The sequence below is a fragment of the Liolophura sinensis genome, chromosome 8 (assembly GCF_032854445.1).
Source record: "Liolophura sinensis isolate JHLJ2023 chromosome 8, CUHK_Ljap_v2, whole genome shotgun sequence".
NCBI lineage: Eukaryota > Metazoa > Mollusca > Polyplacophora > Chitonida > Chitonidae > Liolophura > Liolophura sinensis.
Window position 1 is genome coordinate 31685309 of NC_088302.1, and position 20909 is coordinate 31706217.

Here is a 20909-nt window from a genome sequence, read left to right on the forward strand (position 1 = left end):
ATTGACGTGTGAATTCATAGGCCTAGAGCCAGATTGTGAACGGACACACAAGTTAACAGTGATGCATGGTGCACAGTATGTATAGACTTGCAGTAGTTTTTATCATCTTTAACAAATGCATGGTTACCCGGTTTGGCCTATATAGGCCTACCAATAACGAAAATGGATTACAAAACGATCCAGATTTCAGGTAAACCGTCCACATTTTACTTCATAATACAAGAGGTTAACAATGGTCATACAGATAACATTGTGTCCCACATGTATGGCCCCAGGCTACAGGTGTAGTATGCCGAGATACAAATTCAAATGTCAGTGGGTCGCAGTGCTCATCGGGTCACTACCGAGTTACTTCCCCAAGAATACAGGGGAAGTAAGCATGTGTGGACGAATCTCAGACGGAATGTGACTTCTCTGCGCAGATTTGATCGTGGAGCAGACGACATTTTGAGTGTTACTCCGAAGGACGTTGGAATTCGGTGTTTGATTTGACATTAGTGCTTGGCAATCCTGTTGCTAACATTTTCGGAAAGGAACCTTTTTTTCCTGACTCTCAGATTGGAGAATTATCACGTGAACGTTGAGTTTAAGCAGGCCGAGTGCACTCACCCGCACAACTGATAGAAGTCTTGTCATGTGACGGTGAATCTTTGCGTTCATTGTGAAAAAAGAATGCTTTTATTCTGATGACAGCGTATTCTGGAAATCTGCCTGTCATTGTATGATGGTTGTCTGAGGGTGGTATTTTACCGTGAGAATGGGTCGGCGTGCTGTCGTGTGTGCAACTCTAACAGGTGTGATAGGACTGGCATTCCTAGTAACAGGAGCTGTCCTCATCCCTGTACTGAAAAACATCACTGTGCACAAGGTTGATGATGTAAGGCATAGTATAAGGACATGTGTACTAGAACGTCTGTAGTCAGCTAGTTTTTACACACTCATTAATACAGCATGCAACCTTTAATCATGGATATTTTTGAAGCTTAATTAATTAGCTGGTGATCGATTTTAAGTATATGCATCTAATTTATTATATTAGTTAGTTTATAGTGTGTTAATTATAGCTAGCTGCATTTGAAGTCATAGTTCAATTAAAGTAAACGTTGAGATCTATTTTCAACACTTTCTGATATTTACCTGCCGATACCAGAAATTGTTGAAAATAGACCTGAATGTTTTTTAAGTCGATATATAGGCCAAGTCACAAGAGACGTAGGATCAATCCCACTGTCAGACTGAATTTTCAACAACCGCCCGTCCTACCTCCACATTTTATGACATTCATTTTGTGGGTCGACCGAGAAGGTAAATGTTAGAATGTTAAAGAAAGAGGAAGATCAATTACCTTGTGTAGTCTTAGATCAGTTCGCTGGAGACCACTTGCTTTTCACCTGTGTCACACAGGGAAAAGCTTGCTTTAACTTGACGAGTGTTGGTGATTTACTCCAGGCAGTCGAATTTCTCTTACCCGTAATGTACTGGTCACCATCATATGGGCTGGAACTACATGATATAAAATACATATATGTATAATAGATTATAGCCCCAGATCGGAGTGAAAAATTATTACCTTGAGACAAAAACAGGAAAAAATGAAAAATATTTATTATATATACCGTTATACAGCTGTAAAAAATTTTTGTAAAGATTGTTCAGTTCAGTGATGAAGCATTCAATTTATTTATTTTGTTTGAATGGTGTTTAACTAAGCCATACTCAAGGATATTTCACTTATATGACGGCAGTGAAGTATTCAGTCATGTATATTATTTATATTGCATATATATATATATATATATATATATATATATATATATATATATATGCTAAATCATCATTTTCAGACGATACCAATAACAGAAGGATCTGTGACTTACGATGCCTGGAAAACTCCATCGGATTCAGCTCCAATATACTTTCAAACTTACCTCTTTGACCTGGTCAACCATGAAGAGGTTATCCTGGAGGGGAAGAAACCAATCCTGCAGCAGAAAGGACCTTACACCTACCAGTGAGTAACCATGCAGTTGTAGTATAAACATTTGATCCAGTGGCCCTGGAAGATGGCCATGTTCTGCAAAGAAATTCGCCTCAAATATCTTGATATCTTCAGATATAACACTACTTGGCATTGGAATAGATCTTTTCGAACTGTCAATCAAGAACATGAAATTGACCAATTAAGCAATATTGTTGCAAATAAGTCAACCAGATGTCCCACACACTGGTTAAAAATGTTCGTTCATTCTATGACGTCACAATGGGGACCTGTCAGACGCCAGGCAGCAGGACCTTGACTTTGTTTTATGGGAGACTCGAGGACGAGCTATACAGAAGGTCCAAACGAGAGTAAAACACATTGTTTTTTCATGTGACATTGCAGCGCCCCTGTACTTCATATATGTTTTATGAGCACACGTACACTGACAATTGTGATGTGATAAAGGGAAGAACAAAAGAGTACACAGCTTTGGACTGTCTTGATACAGACGGGAAGGAGTTTTACGAGTGTATGTAACAATGGCTCGAGGTCCGCCTTCACACTGATGCCTCCTCACGGGATTAAAAAATATGCAGCCTCCCCATTGGTATCACTGGGAATGGAATGTAAAGTAACAATGTTACGAGAAGGGGTGGTGGGACATTGGATGTATTGGATCCATCTATTTGTGGATTCCAAAAATCTCACTATTTGTGGGGCCTTGGTGACAAAAAGATGTTGATGATGCTTGTGTGGTATATTTCTGGCTATCTGTACAGTCTTTCGATGAAGACCGCTTGTCTTCCACCAACATGGCCTGTGTATCAGGGGCCATTTTGACAAAACTTTGTCAAAGACATCTGGTTTATAGGTGACGTCATTTACGAAAAAAAGCCACTGTTTTCAGAACTTTTTACATGGGAGATATAGGAAAAATTGAAATCTGGACACCTTGCTGAAAAAGGCCCTCAAAAAGGACAAAATAGACACCCTCACATTTCAATTTCAGCCTATTAAAAAATGTGGCTGGTGAGAGGGGTTGAAGCTAAGGTTGTCTCATTCAGCTAACGAGATGTTCTTACCACACCTGATGGGCTTCTGACAAGTGAGACACCAGAGATATCAAATTCTTGATGATTTAGCTGCGACCTTAAGTCAAGGGGTGTCTCTGATATCTCCCCTTCCACGCTATTATAATAGAAAAATGTCAGTGTTAAAATACAAAGGAAATCAAGGAAATAAATAAATGAACTCAACTGCCTGCAGTATGTTATAGTATGTTGGTTAAAGAAGCTAGGCCACAGATTTTTGAGAAAAAATCGATTGGCCTAAATCCATTCCAGTTTTTGCTGTTACACAATAATTACTACTGTATATGTACAGGTCTGATATTTACTAAAGGGAGATGAGTTAATTAAGCTATTCTTACTAAATAGCAGTATTTTGTTTTTATTAGCAAATATGCAATTTTTGCAAAAAATTTCTCCAGTATAGCCTCTGTAAATTCTGTTTTGAATTCTCTTTTCATAAAATATTCTCAGATTTGTATATTTTTTTTAATACAGGGAGAAGAGAAAGAAAGTAAACATAACCTTTCATGACAATGGGACAGTATCCTACAGAGAACTACATTATTATATATTTGACCGTGAGATGTCAGTAGGGGACGAGAATGACACATTTACAACAATCAACTTACCAATGGTGGTGAGTACATTTGATAACCCCAGGATGCATGTAAGGCCATGCCAAATGTATTTCACATATCAAACGGGGCTGAGTTATCTTTATTTGCTTGTTTTGTGTGGTCATTTAAAAGTATTTTGGTCTTTTAATCAAGCTTGTCTTAGCACAGATCTACAATTTATAGGCTTTGCCTCCATGTAAAGAGCGTATGCCAACGTTTTCAGAAGTGTTATCACACTAATTGTTGTGCAGTGTGAAGCAACAAGTTAAAAGGCCATATGATATGTCTGAAACAAAAAGAAATAAGGATTGGTGGAAGTAATTTGATTTTCAAATTTTAGAAGAAAAAGAAAAGCTGTTTTAACTGAGTCTGCTCATGAAGGTATATATATATATATATATATATATATATATATTTTTTTTTTTTTTTTTTTTTTTTTTTGATTGGTGTTTTACGCCGTACTCAAGAATATTTCACTTATACGACGGCGGCCAGCGTTATGGTGGGTGGAAACCGGGCAGAGTATATATATATATATATATATATATATATATATATATATATATATATAGTTTTACCCCCATGGCGTGTGTATGAAACTCAGTAGACATACACAAGACATAATTCAACAAGGCAAGCCCCTGTTTCGTCAATTTGACACTTTGAGCATAAGGGCATTTGTTTATTTTTCTTATGCCAACATGTTTTTCACGTAAAGACACAGCCGCTGTTTCTAAATAACATAGGAGTTTATACAAAGCTCTGAACCTGAACCAGATTTTGTTAAAATTCACAATTCATATGTGCTGTGGAGACTGTTATCTAAAATACTCCAATTTCCAATTGTAGTTTTCAAAATATTAATAGTACTGTCATGACATTGGTGTTTTCGTGGCCTCGAATAAGTCCGGAATATGTGAGAATCAATAACTGCTGCATATATATTGTTATAAACATGCAAATATATAACTCTTGTACAGTAAGTATATAGACACTGCATGTTGTAACCCAAAAGCAACTATATGAAAATTGTATGAATAAAGTGGTGTACGCAAGGGAAGTAGTCTTAAAAGAAGTCCTTCAGAACCATAAGTACAGTTTTATAGCAATTCTGCTTCTCTAATTTTGTAGTAATATTAATTGTTAAAGGTGTGGCCTGAATCAAAAAGTGTGAACCCTGTCAACTTGGGTTTATCAATTATCTGTGTATCTGACATTGTCATACAATGTAGGCTGAAATGAAGATATTGTTGACCCTGTGCTACGTGGACATATTAACCTCTTATGATGAGTCTGCATTTGTAGAGCATACACAGTTTTAGAGCATCTGATATCTATATAGGCTTCAAAAGCAGGGGGCAGAAAATTCCAGGTCATCCTTTACCCTTAAAAGGTGTACTGGAGGTATACTAGAGGTACATCTGAATGGGTACACCCATAGGGGTGTAGCATATCTGAGCTGAGGTGTATCTAAGGTACTCTAAAGTGTATTGAAGGTGTATCTGAGGTACTGCCAATTGTGCAAATTAATTAATTATGCAAATTACACCTCAGTGGAAGTGTACCCTGTAAATATTAGGTAAAAAATATGATGGATGCATGAGGTGTATGCTTATTGGCCAGGTGGATACAGACTGTTTTCAATTTTATTTGATAGAAAACAAGCTCAAAACACTTAAATATCGGCTGTATTAATTATAGATAAGTTTAAGTAAGTTTCTAAGTGCATACTGTTCTTTGTTTACAGTATCTGTAAATCTCAGGTGATTTACAACAACAATTAACAGTGATATACATTTATATGAGGCTTTCTAGCTGCTTGTTCAAAATTTACTACTTCTCATTTTCTATGTCCTTCAGAACTGTTCATGTGTCCAAACAGGTTACAAATTGTGCCCCAGGAAACTTCAAGCAGTGCATAATTGGGTTGTTTTCCTGGAATATGTATGGCTGCAGACCTCTATTAATTTTCCATAAGCGACAGTGTTAACATTTAGCGCTGTAGCTCAGATCAGAACATTCCGTGGCCAATAAGCTCTGGTGCATACCTGGCCCAGCCTGTGAGAAAGCAGCCATAAAAATCTTGGCACAGGTTGACCAGCAAAATCTGGACCTTTCTGTGCCGGCAGCTCAGAGGGGTGGCTTGCAACGCCAAGGCGATGTCACTCGCAGCCTCATCACCACCTGTCTCCTTGTGTTCTCTCGCCCGGAATTTCATCATTAAAACTCATATTTGCCCAAAGCTTAGACAATTTCCATCCTTTTGATACCAAGCATGCATCTGTACACCAAAAAAATGGCAAGCTGGCAGCGAAAAAATACTTTACACCCCAAAATTCTCTGCTGAGAAATGGAAGTGCTAATGGGGTCCTGATTCCATATATTTGCATATTGTTCAGGGTAGCCATCTTGGAATAATGAGGAGCAAATATATCCGGTCTCTGTAATTGGTCAATATTTAAACACTGAATTGCAAGTCAGTATAGGGTGAGGCAAAGACTTATATTATTTTAAAACTTTTAGAAAGTGACTGAGGTATCTGACCTCTAAATTATAATCAAAAATTCTCAGAGTTTCTAAATTGTACCTGAGGTACACGTTCTAAGTGTTAATTTTTTAAAAGTTGCTGAGGTGTATTATACATTATCTCATATTCAAAAACTGCTCAAAAACTTCTAAGGTGTTTCTAAGGTGCATCATTCATTTTTTTTAACTTTCAAAGTTTCTAAAGTGCACTTAAGGTACATGTTCTAAGTGTCAATTTTTTCAAAGTTCCTGAGGTACATCTGAGGTACACTGTATAGTCATATGGCTGGGGTACATGTATACTTGAGGTACAGTACACCTCAGATAATATAGATTAGGGTGTACTTCTCGTCTATACCTTACACTAAGGTGTACACGAGGCATACACCCCATATACACCTCATCTATACCTCACACTGAGGTGTACACTTCATGTGTGTAAGGGTGACCTCAACAGAATGGGAAACTTGTAGAACTTCTTCCCACCTGTGTGAAGACACTCAATAGCTGTGAACTCATTTGTTCTTTCCTTTTATATTACATCACAGTTATCGGTGTATGTGTCCTCATGAAACATATATGAAGTACACATGCACTGCAACATCACAGAAAAAAATGATGCACTCTGCTGTCATTTGGATCGTTTGTCCAGCTCGTCTTCAAGCCTTCATTAGCTCCAATACAGCATGTACAGCAAAGCAAATCCTGGGTTTAAGTCGAGTAATGTAGTATAAATAAGACTTTGAAAACTGACAATTTTGGTGCATGCACATGTACATTCATTTGGCACGGATTGAAATAACACCTGCCTACCTGCCACTGTCAAGAAATTTGAGAGGTGGAAGCTGAAGGAAAAACAAAAAGATTCACTTTCAAATGCAGGGTTAAGGAGATAATGCTTTGTGTGATTATCCTCTCAGCAACTTAAACCTGTGGCACTAGTTCATGTAACTTTTTCAGAAACTTTTTTTATGCCAGTTATACTCATCATATATATTAAAGTGAGTGGCTATGGACCAGGTGTTACAGATACGCTCCCTCAAAGTGTCATTTAAACTGTAACAGGGTGGGGTACTTATTTATTTGATTGGTGTTTTACGCCGTACTCAAGAGTATTTCACATATGACGGTGGCCAGCATTGTGATGAGAGGAAACAGGGCAGAGCTCTTGAGAAATCCACGACCCTCCACAGGTTGCGGACAGACCTTCCCACATATGGCTGGAGAGAAAGCCAAAATCAGCTGGACTTATACTCACAGCAACATCATTATGAGAGGCTCCTAGGGACAGGATGGGGTCTTTGACGTGGTGTTCCTGAAGGTGGCAGGATAAAAGTGTTAAATACACCGATCAGAATAATGGAAAAGTTGAAGAGGTGTTTGACTCTAATAAGTCTTTAAAATAAAGAGCCATATACAATGACAGTTTGAAACCCTTTAAGTATCCAAATTAAAGTATACCCTAAAAAGCTTAAATTATGGGAAATTGTGCATGATAATAGCTTATATGTTCTTAAAAGTTCCCTGTATTCATGTAAATTGTTATAAGTATTTAAAAGTAATATTGACACTATAATTTGCTACACATTAAGACATTGTGAAGGTTTCTTAATATCTGTAAATATTTTAGCCAAAATCAGCCCACTAACAAGATGCCAAAATGAAAAAGCTGTATTCGGCCGTAAACCAAAAGTTTGAACATCACAGCAAACAGCCCTCTACAGGCGGAAAGTACTCACATTTAACTAAGTAAAGCAAACAATGTACTTATCCATTTATTTGGTTGGTGTTTGCTCAAGAATATTTCACTTGTGCGACAGCAGCCAGCATTATGGTGGGAGAAAAGCAGGCAGAACCTGGAGGAAACCCACGTCAAACCGCAGGTTGGTGCAACCCCCTCCCAAGAACCACCAGAGAGGAAGCACAAGTAATGTATGTACACTGTATATTTATGTTCATTTGATTGGGTTGTTACATGTATGCCACACTCTTGTATATAACTCATTATATGTGATGATGCTCCAGGCCTTATAATTAATGTATCACTGCTCAGTGCTGTGGTTGAAGAACCTTTTTCAAGACATTACCTGTTAAACATTTGCATGTTGACTGTTGCAGACCCTGGCCAACATGTTGAGGTTTGAATATGATGTGATCCTCCAAGGCCTTCAAGCACTGTTTACCACTGTGGGGGAGAACCTATTTCTGGAACTGTCAGTGGCTGACATTCTCTGGGGATATGAGGATAACCTGTTGAAGGAGGCCAAACACATCCTAGCTGATTACAACCTTACGTTTCCCATTGATGATAAGTTTGGACTTTTCTACAAGGTGATGCAGTTGTTTCTGTTCAGCTTAGTTGGTTATGAATTTTGATCATGATAAATAGATTAGATGTATAATGAAGCTGTTTGTTTATTGTTTTAGATAGAGTTTAGCATTCAGATTATGTTTGGTTGTATTTTTTTTGCCATTTTCCCAGAGAGAGAAAAAGGAAAACATTTTACATAAGAAAGTTGCCTAGGTTTGTCATATATTTTAACGTACAAAGCATACACAGTTAAATTAACATATATTCAAATTTCTGCTACAGCAAAACACCTCAGATGATGGGGAATATATGATATACACTGGCCAGAGTGACTTGAGAAACTTTGCGTATATTGAGTCTTGGAATGGAAAGAGGTTGGTTTAATAAATATTTGTAGATTTTGGAAGCATGTTCAAATGGACATATGTAATCATTAGGAATCATCAGATGGCCTGAAAATAACCTAAAATTTTTAAAATTTGATGGATAAGTTGCACATTTTGCCTGATTCCCGAGAGTTCAATTGATCTTACAAATTTTGTTTTGAGGTTTGGAAGGTAGAATAATTTCTGAGGCAAATTTTGAGATAATTTAACGTGTTACATATTGAGAGTGTAAATAGATAGAGTCTATCTTTCCATACTTGAATAGGCAGACAAAAGCAAACTTAATTTTTTTTTTAACATTTCAGTCACTTTCAGGAGTAAATTTCATCCCAAGATGGTTATGAGCACAGAATCATCCACTTCACATTAGTGTGAATTGGTCTCCTAAATTGGCTCGTAATGTCCATGAACAAAATCCCTGTTGAACTCTTTATGGAATGATTGATTGTTGCTTTTGTCTCATTATTTATTTATGTATTTGTTTGGTGTTTTATGTTATACTCTAGAATATTTCACTTATATTTCAATATACGACGACAGCCAGCATTATGGTGGGAGAAAACCGGGCAAAGCCCGGGGTGGAGTGCTGGGAAATACAAGCCAAGAGTGTTAAAAAAACGTACATGGAGGTTTGAGAAACCCTATGATAAAACATAATTAAAGATTTTGCACATGGTTGTGCTATATACTCATCATGAATGCACAGATCAGCCACATCGTATCATGTCCAGAAATGAGATTCAACATGTGGGATAAATATATGCATTAGTCCTGGCAAATACCAAGATTTACAAATTTGTTATGAGCAGTTAAAACATAAGTATTGTAACATAATATTTCTGAAGTGCTGTTATACAGATATTGGTATTTAGTTATTTATTTATTTATTTGATTGGCGTTTTCCGCCGTACTCAAGAGTATTTCACTTATATGACAGCGACCAGCATTATGGTGGGAGGCAACCGGGCAGAGCCCGGGAGAAACCCATGACCATCCGAAGGTTGCTGCAGATCTTCTCACGTACGACTGGAGTGGAAGCCAGCATAAGCTGGACTTGAACTCACAGTGACAGCATTGGTTAGAGGCCCTTGGGTCATTACGCTGCGCTAGCGTGCTAACCAACTGAGCTTTTGCCTCATAAAGATGTATACTTAATTGTTAATCCCTGTATAATCCCTGGATAATTCCTGTTTTCATTTAGATTGAGGCTTACAGTCACAGTTATGCTGGAGAATTAAACTGTTACATATTTTGTTTTAATTGCATATTATACACGAATAGTGGTTCCTGAATTTTTGTCCTTCACTGCGCATGTTTAAGGGATAAGGGTGTACATTCAGCTGTGCCAAGCCGATTCTGAAATTTAATGACAAGAATTTCTCAACATTTGTGCATGCACCTCTTTTGGGATCACACTAATATGACTAATCTTCAGTTTGATCTAACACAGGTAAATTATTTTCATGCAGAAAACTATTTGTTAGTGCCTTGTGGTGTACTACACAAATGCATGTTGTGGAAGGGTACTTCAGTTTTTTAAGCCTTATCCTGTACAAAACATGCACCGTTGCTGGTTTTTAAACAGTAAACATGTCTTGAAAAACCCTAAAAAACCATCAAAAATATTTATAAAAATAAAGGTTTAATAAAATTTCCAAATGTTTATTTTGTGTATGTATCTCTCTATATATAACAATAAAATAAGTATCACTGCATCCTTGTTGTTTATTTTGTAGTACTCTTGATTTTTGGACGACTGATCAGGCAAATCAGATTAATGGTACAGGTAAGAAAATCTCAAACTAATTAATAATTAGCATTTCAGACTTATCTACACTTTCCAATATTACGTTCAAAACAGAATACTTAAGACAATATGTGCACAGCTTTTTGATTGCCAATTTGTTAGCTATAGGGTTGATGTTGCTTTCAGTATTATTCTGACAGTCACCATTCGATGACAGATATCTTATAACTGTAAGCTAGACTTATACCAGACTGAGAAATTTAACCTCTTTGAGATAGAATTTAGTACATTTACTGCTACGTGGTTTTACATAAAAGCTCCCATTCAGTGTCAATTTTACTGATTTCAGACCATAAAAGGATTGCAAATGTTGATTCCTCACTTGTAATGATCAGGGGGTGAAAATGTTTGATATATCAAGCTCCTCAAAAGTCATGTCATCCAAAATTGTGAAATATATTACATTCAATTAATAGAGATTTTGTTAAACATCATGTAAGAGCTTTTATGGGTGTAAAGATATGAATACTTCAGCGACACAAAATCATTCTTGTGGTTATCACCCCTTGGTCATCATTTTTATTTTGAGCTCATAAAAATGATAGAATGACCAAATATATTAAAACCTGAACGAAACATTCTCACGTAACAACTTAAAGGTGAAATGCCCAGGGTTGAAAGCTTTCATTCTCCTCTTTCTTTCTACATCAGGTAACCACTTTATCTATAAATTAAATTGTGCAAAAAAATTAATTCTTAGTTGTGTCACTGAAGAATGACTCTTCCAGAAAAGTAATGGCCAAATTCCTCTCAAAAGTCAAATAAAGAACATTACAAAAGTCCCTGGCCCAGATCACTAATCAATATTAGACTCAAGTCAAAATTTCATACCACTTTAAAATTGTTATTTCCTATGTAACAGTGTCAAAATATTGCTTCACATTGTACATTCTTGGTAAGTTATTGTTAAACAAATTTCAGCTAAAATAATGAAAATTTTGTAAACAAAGTTTAATGATTGAAATTTTGACTTAAGTCTAAGATCGCTTCGTGATCCTGGAGCCTAGTATCAATTAGCACTGCTTAGACTACTGGGCCCAGTGAGAGACCTTTCCACAATACAAGTGCCTTACCCTCGGTTTGAGTTGCCAGAATCACAGCTATGGCAAATTCAACAGCAGAGGAAAGAAACCAAAGACCAAATCAAGACCAAAGCTAGAACTTGATCTAGCTGTGGCTTGTTTTAGTGGGCCCTACAGGAAGCCAAGCACCAAAATAATATGCATAATTCTCAAACAGTCATAATTTTTGTTGAAAAAGAACAAGATGAGTCGGCAGATCTGTTTTATGAGGGACTGATACACAAGGGGTACCAGTAAGGAAACAGCAATAATGAAAATTAGGGTCAATCACTGTCAAGGAAAGAATTTATCACAAATTTTATTCGTTCTTGTATTCAATTTCTGTCTTTTAGCTGGAACTATGTACCCACCTTTTGTGAAGAAAGAAGATATTCTGTATTTGTTCTCATCTGATATTGGCAGGTAAGATTTGGCATTAGCTGAAGCTTAGCCAGCTTTCAATCCAGAAAACCCAAAGACTGGCAAATCAATGCAAATTTCCATTGATCATAGAGGATGTGTTCATTAATATTTAAGACTTACACAGGCTGAAACAGCATGCCTACCATCAAACATAAAATGGAAGAAACTTTATCAAATCAAACTTTGTCAAAGAAGCAATCAAATCAAACCTTTATTATTAGTTATATGTTCATTTTCTTGCACAGATCAGTATATGGGACATACACACAAGACCAGAATCTGTATGACATAGAACTCCTGAGGTTTGTGCCTCCTAAAGCTGTGTTTGAGAACCACACTCTTAACCCAGCCAACACTGGCTTCTGTGTTCCTGTAGGAACTTGCCTGGACTCTGGTGTCTTAAATATCAGCGTCTTTAAACAAGGTAGGCGATATTCAATCCTGATATAACTTTAGCTGGCCTGTACAGAGTACAAGATTAGCTTATGCCCTGAGTGTTGGATAACAGGGAAAGTAATGTGAGGGGTGGGTGTTTTAAAAAGACTGCGTGTATTGGGCCCAAGTTTTGCACACATGTATGGTACAACAACAGGAGAGGGATTGTATTGTTTATTAGCTAAAATCAATGTTAAACAAAATATAAGGGTTGGTATTTTAAAAAGTACTGCATGTACTGCCAAACAACCTCCAGATCATGAGAAATGTGGTTGTAAATTTTAGATCTAACCAAATTACATGTAAGACCAAAAACAAGATGCTTAAATTAGGGTAATCTGAGTAAAATGTACTGAGTAATCTGTCTCTGGCTTGTGTAATGCAGGTGCCCCTGTAGTGATGTCTCAACCTCACTTCCTGGCCGGGGCCCAGAAGTACATCAGTGGTGTGGAGGGCATGCACCCAAATCAAGAGGAACACCAGACCTTCTTTGATGTAGAACCTGTGAGTCTGAAGTCATTATATTACCAGATGATTTCTGTTTACAAATCACATTCTTTAACCAGGGCAGAATCTAGAACCTTTTTTTTTTTAATTCCAAAAATGTTTGAGCTCCCATTCTACTTAAGCTGTATTGAAACTAACAAGTAAATTGAACAAAAATGTGTTGGTTTACCAGTAAAAAGTTAAGGTTTCATAAAAGCACTTCAGAAGCTCTTTGTAAGATTTCTTAGTGCATGGTCATAATGTCACCATTGAAGTTTGGGATAAGGTCCTTAAATTTTTCTAAACGGCCTTGATATGGCTCAATGGTTTTGTGATTAGAAGGATATCAAAGATTGTAAGTTTCACCTGTCATGACTTCACAGAATGATTGAGTATCATTACCATTGTGTGGCCGATGATTTGTAACTTTTTATTATGTTTCTGGTAAAGGCATCATGATGCTTGCAGAAAGATAGAACCTGTGTATGCAGCAGGTAGTAAATAATGCTTGGCAGCAGTGTGCAGCCAGATTCACTTGCACTAGGGGAAAAGGAGATCCTACAAATTTCCAGTAGCTGCATTTGTGATAAATGAGATATTCATTTGAACTTAGTTCAGTAACTGGGGCCTCCGTGGCCAAGGTGGTTGACGTGGCGCAGCGCAATTACCAATGCGGTCATTGTGAGTTCAAGTCCAGCTCATGCTGGCTTCCTCTCCAACCACATGTGGGAAGGTCTGATAGCAACCTGCGTATGGTTGTGGGTTTCCCTCAGGCTCTGCCCGGTTTCCTCCCACCATAATGCTGGCCACCATTGTATAAGTGAAATATTCTTGAAGCAATTCAGTAACCAGGGGTTGATTCCACGAGACAATTTTGACTTTGAGTCAAAATTATAAAACAGGATCCTAAAGATACTGCCCTATACTATCGATATACTCTGCGTCTATCATCCTCCCATTCTACGCGCATCTTGATCAGATGTGGAGTGGATCATATGGCCATGATGGGCGGCCCATGCGCGTGTTGGCACCATCCTGATCGCACCTTACACGGATCTTGATTGGCCGGTTCTGCAGTCTCGTTAAGATCGTTTTACGGCACTTTAGCCTTTGCTAGCTATAAACATGACAGGATGTATCTTCAGTTTGCTTACCTGGTGGTGAGCAAGCCTGGTGAGTATTAGTGAATTGTCTATCATTCGCCAAACTCTCACTCATTCAAGCCAGCAAAACAATCAGCTAGCCCAATGCATGACTTCTGAGTTTTGCTTTTCTGTTTCTCGACAAAGTTTATTTGTGTCAGCGGAAATGTAAAATCGTAACCGCATTCCCGGACAACAGAGATGATGCAAGTTCTTGCCAAGAGCTGAACTAATATTATAAATTAGCCAGTCATGGTGCCTAAATTATCACATTTAAGTTCTGTTATAACTATACACTATATGCAGCATTAAATTGACTTCCTCAGAAAATTTTGGACTGAAGAAAATCGTAGATTGTACATGTAGAATGTGGTTTGGCATTTTACTTAATAATTTTTTTTGGAAACAGTCTAAACTCGATTTGCATATTATCATGATTATGTGCGAATTAGTAACCACGTTGAGAACTACACCTTTATTTCGAGAAAACAAACAAGGTTGGCAAACAAAGTGGCATATGTTTTAAGTTAGATGAGTTTATGTGTGAATGTTAGCTCATGGCGTAAAATCCTACACGGATGATGGTCAGATCCTATGCCCGTTCTACGCAGATGGTACACCCATCTTGGCTGTATGATCGACGTATGACGTGATCTTGCTGTGATATTACGCCCTTCTAACGCAGATGTTCTAATCCATATCAGTGCCAGATATATCCTTAGGATCAAGCAGTACTGTATACTAGAATCACACTTTCTGTGTGTGCATCTGTCTTTCTGCCTGTAGACATGATTTTTTCCGTGCAGCTCTTCCTAAAGTACTGAAACTATTTCCATGAAACATACCATGCATCTTACCTTTCATCTGAACTGGTGCATACTTAAATTTAATGGCAGTCAGGTAATTATTTTCATAATAACCCCCATTTAGGACTTTGTGTAATAACTATTTGTTTTTCGAAGTATTCAGATTTTGTCCAACTCCTTTATTAAACCTATTTCCATGAAAATTAGCACATATCTTCCCCATTACCCAAACTTGTGCATGCTGGAGTTCAATTACCTTTGGGTATTCTTGAGTATGGCATGAAACGCCGATCAAATAAATAAATTACAAATCGGGTAATTGTTTTCATAATTACTCCCATTTAGGAACTCTATGCAGTTATAATGGATTGTGGATTATAATAGATTATAATATAATTATAATATAATTGGATTATAATGGATTATAATAGTTATAATGTAACTGACCTGCTACTGTATTGCACCAATTTGATCGAAACTTTTGTGTCTTTTTACATCATCTAAACATCTACATGGTTAATAATAATGATAGTCTGATTATTATTTTTAGTTTCATAGGTATCCCCATACATGTACATGGCCTTATGCTTGTCATACATACAGCCAAATGGTCAGGCCTAAGAAACATTTCATTATCATGATGTTGTACTCAAAGTTCTGTATTTCAATAAGTATTTGTCACTATCTTTTTGTCTATTGTTGGAAAAATTGGGTGAAGGAAAGTGGGTATTTCGACCATGTGGATTTTAGTTGCCCATACAACTGCTACTAGACCAGTAGCTGAATCCTTATACCCTTAAATTTTATACGCATGTTCAAGGGCCTGGTCTAAAAGTCACAGCTCTGGTGTAAGAGAATATTACAACATAAACCCTAATGAAATTAGGTAAATTGGGTATTTAATTTGTTACATGTGCAGTGTAGCCTTAAACATTATCCCGACAGTCAGACAAACTGTACTATGAACAAAGTCACTGCTGATTGAAATTCAGTTCACCTACTGGTAATCCAGTGTACATTCAGCAAGCTGAGAAGTTGACTTCTGACTCATCATTTCAGCCAATATGTTTTGTAATGAATCCTGCTCCTTAGTTTAAAGTGATACTTTCCAAGTACGTGCACATCTTCATGGAATTTGTTTATATTTTGCATTTTACTGATTTCAGACAACAGGTGTTGTGATGAATGTAGCAAAGAGACTTCAGGTTAATGTGTACCTCCAACACATACCCTTCATAACGTGAGTCGCATTGGTTTTTTAATACCACAAAGGCATTGTGTTTGTTGTGTGTCCATACTTCAGGTAAATAAAGTATTTCAAGAATGCTTTTACTCAGTTAATTAGAAAAAGCAAGAGACATATTGAATTCTAAGATTTGTTGATATGTTTTACCTCTGAGCAGAGTTTTGAGAATATTTTCTCTGAGCAGAGTTTTGAGACTGAAAATATTTTCTCAAGATTTCTTTTATTGTGTGTCAGGCATTTGGTTTACACTGGTGCCAAGAAGCCTATTGAATTTCAGGTCTTCAGTCTTCTTGGTAAGTTGTACAAGAGCTAAACATAAGGGGCTTTCCGAAAATATAAAAAGATACATGTATATTAAACTTGATTGTGCATGATTTCTGCAGATGAGTTTCATGAAGGAGTTTCTGTGTAACTGTTTCTGACATGTTTAATTTAAGGAATAATGGTTCTTCAAAACTGTGAACCAAATGATGATTGATTGACGCAGCCAGTTTGCCATAGGGCTGTTTTAGTGCTAATGCTCTGCTTTTTTTTTTAGTTAGGTAAACTATTGAAGGCCTCAATTGAATAATAATTGAGAATAAAACATGTGATTGCGTCTTATTCATAGTAGATGTCAGATTATAAGCAACCTGTTAATTTCACACTTTTCCACCACACATTTGAAAGCTGGACATCTGAATCATAAAAACTATACTTTAATGTTTGAGAAGTACATGTAGATGTTTGTGATTGGTTTACTTACAGGGACTTGGAGAAGATTACTAAGCCAATACTGTTCCCAGTCGTGTGGGTCAATGAAGTAAGATCATGAATAGAATTTATTTTGGGAGCAATTGAACACTTTTCTGATTTGGACCCAAACTAAAATGAGCATTGGCCAGTAGAGCTGCTTAAAATATACATGCAGAACTGTTTATATGACATTAAAACATGGCAAAAGACATGAGAGAGAACAGAGCTTTATTCTGAATTGCTTCAAAAGAGGAGAATTTGCCTTAAAGGGACAAAAATGGCATATTAGAAGGCACTTCATAAAATCTGGTAGTAATAATCATGATTTTTGCCTGTGCAGATGTGAAATAATTTTAAATTTCACCCATGACTATATTGCTTTATTTGACTCTGACAGTTCTGTAGATCTTTAAAGGTATTTTTAGGTTTGTTCAAAATTTTGCGATGATATTTTAGTGTAAATGTGCATTTTTCAGTAGGAGGCCTATGTTATCATATCTTACCTCTAAATTAAAATGCACTATTTTGGGAGAAAATCTAGATCACTTACCTAATGTATACTGTTCTAAAAATATGTTTTGGTAAACTTGTGATTTTCTGTGTTGTCATTAAATTCTAGAGTGCCACCATCACTCAGAAGACTGCCAGTGCTTTTAAGAAGCAGGTTCAGGATCCGATGAAGCTGACTAAGGCACTGGAGTATACTCTCATCATTGTCGGTGTTGCCATGATCATCTTTGTTCTCGCGTACTTTATACGGAAGGCGATCTCCAAGTTTAATCAGGTCAGTACAACTTCTGAATATTTTGAGTGACTGGACATATTGTAGAATTTCATTTCATCATTTGATTTTATTTTTATTTATTTATTTATTTTTTTTGGTTTTTACATGTCAGTATCCTTGTGATTTCACAGCCAGGGTAACAGGTGATATGTTCATGAATGCGAAAGCCCTTGCTCACTCACAACAAAAAGCACGGACTTGCTGTCATTTCCAGGCTTTAGATCAGTCAAATTGGGTGTGCAAATCACTCCTGTGGTGATGGTTTATGGTTTATGTTGTCAGGAGGGTGGTGGGTTTCTGTGGGCAGTTTAACAGTTTCCTCTACCCATAAACTTGACAGTCATCATAGAAGTGAAAAAACAAAAACAATGTCTGTGATTGTTGTTCTTTTAGTTCAATATACTTAAGAATATTTCCCCAACACAACAAATATGGTGTTTGCAGGTGGAGGAACATCCTATTCCAGTTCTACAAAACCATAGGTTAGAGTTGCTTATGTATAGTTTATAGATAAAATGCATAACTTGGTGTAATGTTAACTTAAAGCTGATAGACCATCCAGATCATCTGTTAATGAGGGGAAGAATGTTTTCAGTCGTGACAGAGTGTAAATATTGACATCACATGTAGAGAAATGGTCGGACGTATGTGACAACGTTCTAGCTGGATACTTTGTCCTATCTGGTGTCTTTGGTAAGGTATTTCCAGGAGAAATACGGCATCTTGAGAAGCTAGTGTCATGCAGAAGTTGTTGTATGACAGAAATGGTGAACACGGTGAGTCTCTAGTTTTGTTGAATGTAGTTATTGATTGATTGATTAGTTTACTTAGCCCATGAACAGGACTTCTGATTGCACAGCAGTAGTCGTTGCCCTAGTTTTCCCTGTCATGCTTTTCATGTAGCTGCATGGTGTAACATATGATCTCTGATGATTCTTTCCTTTCATCATTTCAGCCAGTGAAAAAAGAGCTGAACCATGTAGAAGACGTCAGAGACACGACTAACTTGGTGACTGAATGAGACTGCATTTCTTCCGCCTCACTCATATAGCACTGTGATAACAACTGTAATTTTGTACAAACTTATTTGATTTTGGGGGCTTTCCTGGTTAGCACCCCAGGGCAGCGTAATGGCCCAGGAGCCTCACACCACTGTGGTTGCTGTGAGTAACAAGTCCACCTTATACTGGCATACTCTCTGGTAGTACGTGAGAATCTGTGAGCAGCCTGCAGATGGTTGTGAGTTTCCCAAGCGCTCTGTTCAGTTTCCTCCCTCCATAATGCTGGCCTTTGTGGTATAAAGTGAAATATTCTTGAGTGCAGTGTAAAACACCAATCAAATAAATAAATATGAAATAAATTAAATGATTCCAAATTTGCTAACTTAGAATTACAAGTGTGCACATATCTCTATTTTAACTGGATGTGAATATGTAATGTACAGTGTATATGAATAATGGGTGCTTTCATATTATTCCTACAACTGAACATTGTGTTCGTCTACATTTATAAAAGCAGCACATTAAGAACATGCATTTTCATGTGTATGCAATAATAAGATATGACTTGTCATGTAGGAATTTTAAATCTTGACATATCATTCCAGAGAAGCTGCTTTTACAACAAACTGTAGATATGTAATTAACAATATGATTGGCTTCCCAAGTGCTGTATTACATTATTGTTGAAAGATAGGAGAAATCAGGAGAAACATTTACATTTACATGATTGTGAACATTATTGGTTTATTGCATAAATATTTTAGTACATGAGTGCATATATTTCAACATTCGCCCATTTTACTTTCCTGTTATGTACTTTGAATGTGATCTCTATTAGTATGTGGCTATGATCAAGTGAGTTACATAAATATCTCGATTGTTTGTTTTATGGTTTATGGAACTGCCATTGGAGGAGCCAGATTGAGTTCCATATGTAATATTGTAATATTCCTATGAAATAGACATGTGTGATATTGCAGGAGATACATTTAAATAATGACAACTGATAGTTAAAGGTATAAATCATCTCTATATCCGTATGTAGTTCATACAAGTACGGCAATTATGATCTCTGTTGACACATGTTGGTGAAGTTGGTGTGTTTTTCAGCTAGCACTCATCTTAACCACTCAACTTGAGCAGACTACATAACCACACGTACAGATCTCCTGACACTTTATGTTAACTGATCATTAGTTGTATTTGCATGGTATTAAACCAAAAGGATTTGTGGAACAATGCATGAACATGTAAGTTTAGATATACACATATATATATATATATATATATATATATATATAGGCTCAATGTAAATGTCATAAATCAAACGTACCTGTGATGTACATGAATAGATTTTAATATAGAGTACTCAAATCATTCCACATGTTTCTTCTTACCCCTTTGTTCCATGACAGATGCTAATATTCTGCCTTATCTTACATTTTTTTAATGCTTTCCTATAATATCAAATGGATAGTAGGCTGTTTATGTGTTTACAAATGTAAATGGTTGGCATGATTTTTGATGAATTGAATACAACTTAGGAGACAATTTATAACTGTAAATGGTGAGTAATGTGTAAGTGCAATTTGACAGGACATATAAACACTGTATTGAGAATCTATGCACTATCATGTATGTGACATGACTACTATTTCTGTACCTTTTTTATGTTATGAACAGTGATTATATTTTATAAGAATTTGATTGTAATAATTAGAGGACATAATTAAAATCACACAAATTGGAAAGGTATTTCTGAAATCATTCTGATAAACTGTTTTTCTTTTTAATTTACCAAAGAAATTTGTTTGTCATAATTTTTAATGATATCACAATTACTGTGTTATGTACCATTTACAATTCAGGTATTTACAGTTGGATGTATTAATTTGCACAAAAAGATGACCAGACACTCAACTAAACACTTTATTCTAAAATACCATCCTTTTTGCTAAAGAAGAACAGATTTAAATACATGTATGAGAAATGTAAAATAGACTATATTGATGGTACTGGGTACCATTTCTCTCTTGAGCCAAGTCCTGTACGTACAGTTGAAACACATGTAGCTTTAAGGTAATCCTGCACA

At 36.5% G+C, this 20909-nt stretch overlaps 1 protein-coding gene across 1 annotated transcript; it reads left to right on the forward strand.

Moving 5' to 3' along the window:
• Positions 1–428: 428 nt before the first annotated feature.
• LOC135472385 (lysosome membrane protein 2-like) lies at positions 429–20094 on the forward strand. The gene is made up of 13 exons (XM_064751861.1): positions 429–877; positions 1845–2011; positions 3547–3688; positions 8313–8525; positions 8788–8879; positions 10628–10677; positions 12113–12182; positions 12428–12606; positions 13003–13121; positions 16218–16291; positions 17045–17099; positions 17652–17816; positions 18772–20094. The coding sequence occupies exons 1-13, from the start codon at positions 758–760 to the stop codon at positions 18835–18837; spliced, it is 1512 nt and encodes a 503-aa protein (XP_064607931.1). The 5' UTR covers positions 429–757; the 3' UTR covers positions 18838–20094.
• Positions 20095–20909: the final 815 nt, after the last annotated feature.

Bases quoted from the DNA above. Each gene is read 5' to 3' on its own strand.
- LOC135472385 (XM_064751861.1), top strand. From the start codon at position 758: ATGGGTCGGCGTGCTGTCGTGTGTGCAACTCTAACAGGTGTGATAGGA. The intron at 8,880-10,627 runs GTTGGTTTAATA...TTTATTTTGTAG, and splicing joins GAGTCTTGGAATGGAAAGAG to TACTCTTGATTTTTGGACGA. The intron at 10,678-12,112 runs GTAAGAAAATCT...TCTGTCTTTTAG, and splicing joins AAATCAGATTAATGGTACAG to CTGGAACTATGTACCCACCT.